Genomic DNA, 9,101 nt, shown 5'->3' with positions numbered 1-9,101 from the left:
GCAGATTCGGTGCTAATCACAATGACCTGATGGATTTGACCCACCGATAAATGACACCTCCCCAGGGCTGGGGTAATAGTGCAGGGATTCCTGAGAGATGGGATTGATCGAGTGAGCAATTATTGCAGCTCTGAGGATCATTTATAGTCTAAATAATATTTAAAGCGAACCCCCATTATTATTAATAACTATAATAAAACAGGTAAAAAAGGAAGGAGCCTACAGCGCCATCTCCTGGCTGGGGACAAATGCAAAATATTTCAAAGCATTGACCTAATAAGAAAATATTTATGTGTCACAATTCTCGGTATCAGTACAGATGCAGTGCGGCCATCATGCTTTATTCTCATATATTAGACTGATATTTGTATTGGCAGCTCGGATGACATCACAGAATGTGTAGATAGCAATCACTGATGGCATCCCAGCACGCACGCTCCCCTGCACTCCCCAGGGATAGAGGACACGCTGTAATTAGATTGCAGGCTGCATCCAGAGATTACATCACCATTGCTGGCACTTGCATGAAGGCGCATCTGGTAACGCAATGCGTTTCTGTGCGTTTAGGTTCCGCTGGAACATGGAAACTTCCGCACCCACATTGGAATTTTAGTGTATCCCATTGGCACATGGAGGGAACTGGCATCTGTAAGGGAGCATTGGGGGGCCACTGAATGCTAGGGAACTACAAGCCATGCATCTAATCTATGGTGAAATACGCGGTGAATCATGCAATACTGCAACGGTCAGCAATGAATGAGGCCCGAAGCTTCCAGGGAAACCAGCAGCACCAACATGATTGGTTGGTTATAACGCATGAAAAACGCATTACAAAATATGCGATAAAAGAAGTAGAAAAAGGCAGGGGGGGTTTTTGGCAAATAATTTAAGTGTATTTTTCAAATAAATACAATGTGGGTGACACAAAGAAAAGCAAAGATCGTAAAATCACATTTAGGACTATGAAGTATCCCCCAGTATTATATTATTAGGGATATGGCTCGCTTACTAAACAAAAAGTCCTCTGAATGAATGTTGCAACAGAAGTACAAAAGGCTCAAAGATCTGAAACCCGACGCGTTTCGCCAAAAGGCTTCATCAGGGGATGTGCAGGGAGAGTCTGAGCGTTGGAATATGATGACATATATATACATATATACATAAATGGCGTTATCTGCTGATGAAGAGAGGCGTACGGTGCTGCTACACCACTACAATGCCAAATTAAGTGGCCCAAGTAAATTGCATCAAAGTGGTTCCAGTGATATTCACTTGAAGGTGTATTACCTTAAACAAATGCAACTGTAGAACTAGAAGAGAGACATGCAAACCTCATGTACAGCAAGAAAATCGCTCCGGGAGAACAATAAGACAAAGGTGACAAAGCTATTTTATTAGAAGATTCACCCTGTGATTCCTCTGCAGTGAATCTGTGTTTGGTATAGATTGCAGGAAAGGTAAGTAATATACTCCTGCTTCAGGTACCTGCTACAGGTAAATGGGGCTCTAGGTTGGTGACAGGGCCACTTTAATTTTGCATCTCATCCACCTGTCACAGATCTTTGTACACAGATTTATATTGGGTGATTTGTGTCACCATCTGCTCCATTCCTCCGTCTGTTGTCAGTAACCTTTCCTGGAAAGCAGCACAGCCTGGCGACAGTGCCTCCAGGTGTGACTGCAATCAGTGCAGGGAGGCGGAGGTAAGCTCTACAGGTAACAGGTAGGACAGGTCAGGATTCTAGTGAAGAGGAGGGAAGAAGGAGCACAGGTGGTAAGGAAACAGGTAAGGGGGTGGGGACAGGTGTGCCTCCGTCACAACCAGGAAGAGGGGACAGAGATTGCTGACACAGTCTGTGTTACTGAAGACACCTAAATCACAGAAAGGTAAAATCACCTGAGATTGGTGGAGGGGAATCCAAAGCCCTGATAAAAACAGGAATAGAAAGGTTTTGTGTACTGCGATGTGTTATGTGTTGTTGTTATTCCGCATTGTTCTGTGCACTTTGTATTGTTTGTTATTATTATCAAAAACCCATTTCCAGAATTCCTCCAGTGTGGTGTAATTTGATGGAGCACTGTCCCAAGTATAAAGAACAGGGGCCCCAACAATCAGATGCACCTTGAGGGCCCATTTACACCTTCAATGTGGTAAATCTGACCAATAATTTCCCATACGTCCTCAATGCCCCACAATATGCACCAGGTACCCCCCCTTCCCTATTTCTGTCTTTTAATCTTTGTGTTGCACCATCAGAATGTCACATCTTCACCTATTGGTCCATCCTTTGTTGGTTGACCATGAGGGGGGTAGAAGCCTTAGGATGGTGAGGGGTCTGAGGATAAGTAGTGAGGGTCTGGCACTGCATTGTAAGAGAAAAAAGGAACGGCTGTTATTTTTCCAGATTCATGGACAGGTCCTCCAAGGCTCCATCCATTCATAAGTGAATTATCCATTTTGAATTGACCACATCTCTAGTAGCTGGATGTGTGTGGATATGGATAATATTGGCCCCTCCAAATCTTCACCAGGCCATTGCATTGTCTTCATTCTCTTCCAGGTGGTGACACGTAAGATCTTCATGAAGTATTGTCATCTTTTGGGGGAGCTGAAGACCGGTTTCCTGCCCGGATGAAAGACGTCTTGGATGCCTAAACCTCTCCAACAAGAAGGTGAGAGTCCTTGTGGACAGCCCACCTCCTAAAATAGCCTTCATACCCCCATTTTATAATGTAACCCTTTCATTAGATACACATGATGATGTGTATTAAACCCTGGCGGGATATTGTGTAGGTTTCCATTCTAACCCATCCAGACATGGACGCCATTAGATCATTGTAGGTGTCCGGCACCAAGATGTTAGCAGCAGATCAGTTGGGTTGCATTGCCTCCACCAGCTGGCCTTCTTCCCACTGTACCCTGCAACCATCTTTTCCCAGATAAATTATTCACCCAGCCATCCACAGTTGATTCATCAAACCAGGTCTCCTTCTTAGATGGCTCCATGGTCCAGTTGCTGGCCACATGCCCATTGTAGGGACTTTTGTCTGTGGACCGGGGTCAGCATGGACACCCTGACTGGTCTATGACCACTCGGGCCCCATACATAGCAATCAGTTATGTTCTATGTGTGGTGGCACCTTTTTATTATGAATATCTTGTTTTTTTTCAGCAATACATCTCCCTCCTCTTCCAAAAGTATCAATGAGCCATGAACCCCAATGACCCTGTCACCAGCTCACCAATTGTCCTAGCTAACCTTTTGTAGCTACTAACAATTGCATACCAGGGACACCCCACAAGTCCAGATGTCTGACCCATCATACAGACCACACAACTTGTCCCTTGTTGGAGTCCCTCAGATCCAAATATTTACCCCTTTTTCCTCTCTCCAACACATCACCTTCTAAAATTGACTGTTTACTGGCTGCTAAATTAACCCCCCATTATTGTGAGGGGTCAATGTAACCAGATCATTAATGTTATCCCATGACCTGGGGGTTCAACATTCTGGCTGATCAGTCTATATAAAGGGGGGAGTCATATATAAGAGTTATATATTATACCCTTATCCTTGTCAGGGGCAATTGTAACCAGATCATCAATGTCCTCACTCCACCTGTCGGGGTTCAATGTCCCGGCTGGTGTATTTCCTTAAGTTAGGGGTAAAGTTTGCATATGAAATCATTGGTGGCCAAGGTGGGAATGGCAATGAGCTGGAAACAATGGTGCATCAAACAACTGCAGCACGGTCATACAAGAAGTCCAAATCTGTCCAACTTCTCACATGGGGTCAGATACAATGTGCTCACAAATTTCTGTGGTTGCCCAATGCCCCTGACCCTTCTTCGAGCACCTCAGTATTGGGTAATAAAACTGTCAATCTTATTAATTAGCCATTGGTGTGCTTACATGTGAGGTGGAGGATTGGCCAGGGCTGGGGACCACAGAAGCAGTTTGTAGAGACAAAGTTGAGGGATTTTGAGGTTCTTCTCCAGGAAACAGAACTGATGTGTTCCATAAGGGAAGGATATTGTTAGAGGAAGGAGAGCACTGGCAGATCACATACGTTTCTCACGGAATGCATTCCTTGTACATACGGCAGATTATATAGTCTGCTGCTAAATTGAGTTTTCTCTAAAATGGAAAATGGGCAAAATAAATATAATGTTCATAAATAGAAGATCTTTCTTCTGGGTGATGGTAATGGAACCCAACTCCACCAACAACCCCCACCCTGCCTGATATACATAACAAGAATAGAGCTTGTAAAAGCTGAGCTGGGGAAGGATTAATAAATGCTGAAAAACTATGAGATCAGCATGAGGACGCCTCTATAACATAAGGGAGGTTAGGGTAGGTTTAATGAATGTATAGGAAACTGATCTTGTGTAAATATACATCATGGCCAAATGTTTGTAGACAACTGATCCTCACATCTTTTATATGGTCACCCGATTCCAAAGGATGACATTCAGGTGTCCTGGTAATTCACAAGCCGACAAAGACATTGTAGACAACTGGACTCTTCCAGCCTTGTTCGCAGTTTAGTGAAAACCCTTGTCTGCCCCCCCATGACTGCGCCCTGAGGTATAAAGCCCCCTCCATAAAAACATGAGGGTCACCAGTTTGGTGTGCGGGAACCCGAGTGTCCTGCACAGAGCCCTGACCTCACCCTACTGGACACCTTTGCAGTGAATTGAAATGGTTAGCTAAGCTTCTTACCCAATATCAGTACCTGATAAACCTCACCAATAGGGGGCAAATCCTTACCATCAGTACCTGACCTCACCAATGGGGGCAAATCCTCACCATCACGAACTGGCCTTACAAAGGGGGCAAATTCGTACAAAAGGAGGAGTGAAGAGTTCTATTAATTGGGAATGGGGCGAGGAGGGAAACTTCATAGTAACGCTCATTGGTTTGGAATTAAATGTCCAACAAGCTCATATAGGTGTAATGGTCAGGAGCCAGGTCTTCTCCTCCAACATCTGTACCTGACCTCATCAATAGGAGGCAAATCCCCACCTTCAGTACTGGAACTCACCAATGGGGGCAAATTCCCACCATCAGTACCTGACCTCACCAATAGGGGCAGATCCTCACCATCAGTACCTGACCTCACCAATGGGTTAAAATCCCTAACATAGGTACATGACCTCACCAATGGGCAAATCACCACTATCAGTACCTGACCTTACAAAGGAAGGCAAATTACTACAAGAGGACGAGTGAAGAGTTCTATAAATTGGCATGGGGATAGGAGGGTAACTTCATAATAATGCTCATTGGTTTGGAATGAAATATCCAACAAGCTCATATAGGTGTGATGGTCAGGAGTACTGAACATCTTTAGGGGGAATTGGAATGGTGAGCCACGTCTTCTCCTCCAACATCAGTACCTGACCTGACCAATGTGGGGAAAATCCCCACCATCTGAACCTGACTTCACCAATAGGGGCAAATCCCCACCATCAGTACCTGACCTCACCAATTGGGCAAATCCCCACCATCAGTACCTGACCTCACTAATGGGGGCAAATTCCCACCATCACCACCTGACCTCATCAATGAGGCAAATTCCCACTATTAGTACCTGACCTCACCAATGGGGGCAATTTTCTATAGGAGGAGGAGTGCAGGTTTCTGTAGGAGGGATCACAATTTTACCAGTGCGGGCAAATCCGGGCCATCAGTACCTGACCCCTCCAATGGGACCAATTTCCCACCATCAGTACCTGACCTCAACAATGGGGGCAAGTCGCCACCATCAGTACTCTGACCTCACCAATGGGGGGCAAATCCCCACCGTCAGTACCTGACCTCACCAATGGGGGCAAATTCCTATAGGAGGAGGAGTGAAGGTTTCTGTAGGAGGGATCACAACTCCATATTATTTCCCATTGAAGTGGATTTATATAAATGGACATGGTGGGAGGGCAACATCATAATAACACTCATAGTTTGGAATGGAATGTCTACCAAGCTACTAGGTGGCAATTGCAGGGACTTTGAAGGCAGCTCAGTTCTGAAAACATGTACATATTTTTTTTAGACGTAAAGGATAATAAAATAGAAATTATAAACAATCTTATCTCAACATGAGATCCACATTAGAAAAAACAAATTTGTCCCATAATATTAGACGACACGTTTCATGGATTCAGTCTGCTTCATCAGGACACATAGGGATCCATAATCATATACATCAATATACAAATATCCAAGGATTCCTTCAAACTAGGTACAAGGGTCACCAGTCAGAGAGCGGCACATCGGGCGACAGCCACCAGGGGGCGTTGGGTAAGTAGATTGATAATGATCACACTCTATATGGATGATGACTTTGGTATTGGGAGATCTTCATGATGAGTTATTGAGTTATGGATTGTCCTATTGAATGAGAAAGTCATTTTAAAACCTCCTCAAGATTGTTATAGATTTAGCTCCAATAATGGTATCAATAAAGAAAACTGTGGGAGAACCTCCATCCAAAGGACCTCATTCCTGTGCCACCTGAACCTGGAGAGAAGTTCTCACATTTTGAATATTCAAGTAAAATTTATCAGCCCTGCAGGTATTTTCATTTTGCAGTTTGTCAGTGATTGAACTTAATGAACTTTGATGTCTTTTTTATTAAACTCTCTAACCAGATTGGTAATCTAAATGCCCGGTTTTGCAGGATGACTTCGTCGGCCCGGCCTCTGACGGAGGTGGATTTCTGTTCCGGCTCTCGAATTGAAGAGATAAACAAACTCCTGGAGGAGCTGGAGAGGAGAGAGAGCAGCACCCTGCAGGGGAAGGAAGTCCTGCAGAGCTGTGTGCAGGCCAAGGACCTCATCTTCTCCTTAGTAGGTAGGCATTTTACCATCAATGGGGGGTGGAAATAACTCTAAATACAGAATTGTAAAGTAGAACTAAAGTTGAAAAGTGAAGAGTGTTACAAGAAATATTTATTTGCGTCTAAGCAGTACCATGAACCCTCATATCAGTATTTTGGGGCACTTCCTGTTCTGTATCCTCATCTGCCGTGTGGGGTCATCTCAGGGACTGAAGTCTCTGTAAGAGATACCAGATTTGGAGTGATATTTGGTGGTGTCCCCATAGTCCTGCTTATCGTTCTCCTTGCTGGAAGAGCAGCTATACCTGAGGAGCTGCAGTGCAAAGATCTCCCTGCATCTCCTTTATCCAATCTGTGATCTGAGTTTCCTCTTCCTCTATCATTACCACATCAGTCATCAGGGGGTAAATCTCTACCTGTACCTCTACCAAGATGGACACACAGAGACAGTACAGGAAAAGGCAATTAGGGTCCTAAATGGGTTGAAGATCATTTGCAAGGAGGCCACAGGAAATGTTGACTTGTCCTAGGTCCATTCTCTGTTTCTCATAGCCAATGATCCTGATTTTTACACTGAAAACTCCCTTAACATGTGTTAAATTGCATTTAAAGGGCCCTGTCATGTGGAAGGTGGGCTTTACAGAGAGAGACACAGGTAACTAATGACAGTTGCTCTTTAGAGAATGCTAAAACGTATTGACTGAGAGGTCTTAGCATGTCTCCAGTTCACATGTTGATGCCTGAAATGCACGTGGAGGAGCAATGAATAATTGACCATGCTTTTTATAATGCTTTGCATGTTGCATCCTCTCCCACACGGTTATGCCACCCAATATTAATAATTTCTTACTCTTCATGGATTTGTAGCACACAGAGCTCTGCTATATACAGGACACGGGGCAGGGAGGTCACAGAGGTGGGCCAGAGAAATAAAAACTGCTAGAGGTTCTTATTGTACTTCTCCAAAAATAAAAAAATCTGCTTAAAGTCTAACAGTTGATTTCCTGTGTGTGAAGTTGTCTCACTCCTTTACCCTTTACAACAAAGCACAGCCAAGACCTTGACACCCAATTTATCGTCATTGGTTCAGATTAATGAATACATTTGTGAGCTGATGTTTTCTATCTTTACCACAATGATATATTAAATCTTCCCATGACAAACATTTATTCAGTGTGACAGAGGAGTGCTAGGGCACTTATAGTATAGATAAAGATGTTTGCCTTCAGACTGTCTCTCTCTTAGCCAGCTTAGAAGGCAGCTGGAGTAAGGGGATGGGGTTCCTTCTGTAGCGAGGGGGTACAGTCACTGTTCTAACTCACTGATTGTAAAATTCATCATTCACATTGATTCTGTGTAAAGAGAGCTGTAAATGGGGCTTATGCACCCAAGCCAATACAGAGAGCTCCGAAAACCATAAAAAGTTCTCAACAGCACCACCTGCTTTCAGGTCTGGAAATTAAAACCATTTCTTCCAGTCTTAACCAAGTGCTGGTCAGTGGGAAGAACCCTTAAACATAGCCAAAAGATTATTGGTGTCAGTGGTAACTGACCTACCAGGCAGAAATTGTTCAAGGAACCCCTGACAACCTCTGGGAGAACAATAAGGATCCATGGAACCCTGATTTAGAAAACCCGGATAGCTGGGGCCCAGGCCCGGCACTGTAAATGATGACCCTTCCAGTTCTAAAGGGGCCACGGCCAGGAAACTGATCCCTTCTCCCTTCTATTGGCATTAAGTCTTCCAGCATTTGCCTGCCAAGCCATCGGCCCTCTATACTGAATATCTGCATAAATTACAACCATTTGGACGTGTTTATTCTTTTGCGTTGACAGTTTTTAGGAGCAGATTTCTTACTCCAACGATTCACATTATCACTTGGCTCTTGTTGCCATCTTTTCTTGTCTTCTAATTAGCTCCTTTCTGCTCTGTCACATCGAGGGGAGAGTTCAATGCGGATCGCTACACTACAGGAATACATGGGAAAGGGGTCACAAACTGGGTATTTACCCAGCTGCTTCATCGCTGGTAAGAAATTCCAGCTGTCATTTACATAGCGGGGCCAGCTCAATGGCATTCTTGAAATAGAAATATCTTATCCTGCTTTGGGATATTTCTGAAAGGCAAACACCTGGCCTGCCAACTTAATTCTGGTTTACCTGGAGAGTTTGGTTGCGTGTTTTACATTTAGGGTGTTTTTATTGTGCTGCTGTATGTTTGTCATCTCTAATCTTTTATGTCAATAGTTTTGTTTTTAT

The 9,101-nt window shown here is 44.0% G+C and overlaps 1 protein-coding gene across 2 annotated transcripts in view; it reads left to right on the top strand.

Annotated features, from left to right (window-relative positions):
• The first annotated feature begins 1,816 nt into the window (after positions 1 to 1,816).
• LOC140322653 (fibroblast growth factor 11-like) overlaps positions 1,817 to 9,101 on the top strand; it is a 28,231-nt gene continuing 20,946 nt past the window's right edge. For both annotated transcript variants that reach the window (XM_072399205.1, XM_072399204.1), the window contains exons 1-3: positions 1,817 to 1,887; positions 2,562 to 2,673; positions 6,684 to 6,856. In XM_072399205.1, the coding sequence (XP_072255306.1) occupies positions 6,685 to 6,856 (172 nt within the window). In that variant the 5' untranslated portion in view covers positions 1,817 to 1,887; positions 2,562 to 2,673; position 6,684. The remainder of the gene's footprint in view (positions 1,888 to 2,561; positions 2,674 to 6,683; positions 6,857 to 9,101) is intronic.

Source organism: Pyxicephalus adspersus, chromosome 2 (assembly GCF_032062135.1).
Source record: "Pyxicephalus adspersus chromosome 2, UCB_Pads_2.0, whole genome shotgun sequence".
Classification (NCBI taxonomy): Eukaryota; Metazoa; Chordata; class Amphibia; order Anura; family Pyxicephalidae; genus Pyxicephalus; species Pyxicephalus adspersus.
Note: the sequence above shows the minus strand (reverse complement) of the source record. Positions and strands in the feature narration are given on the sequence as shown.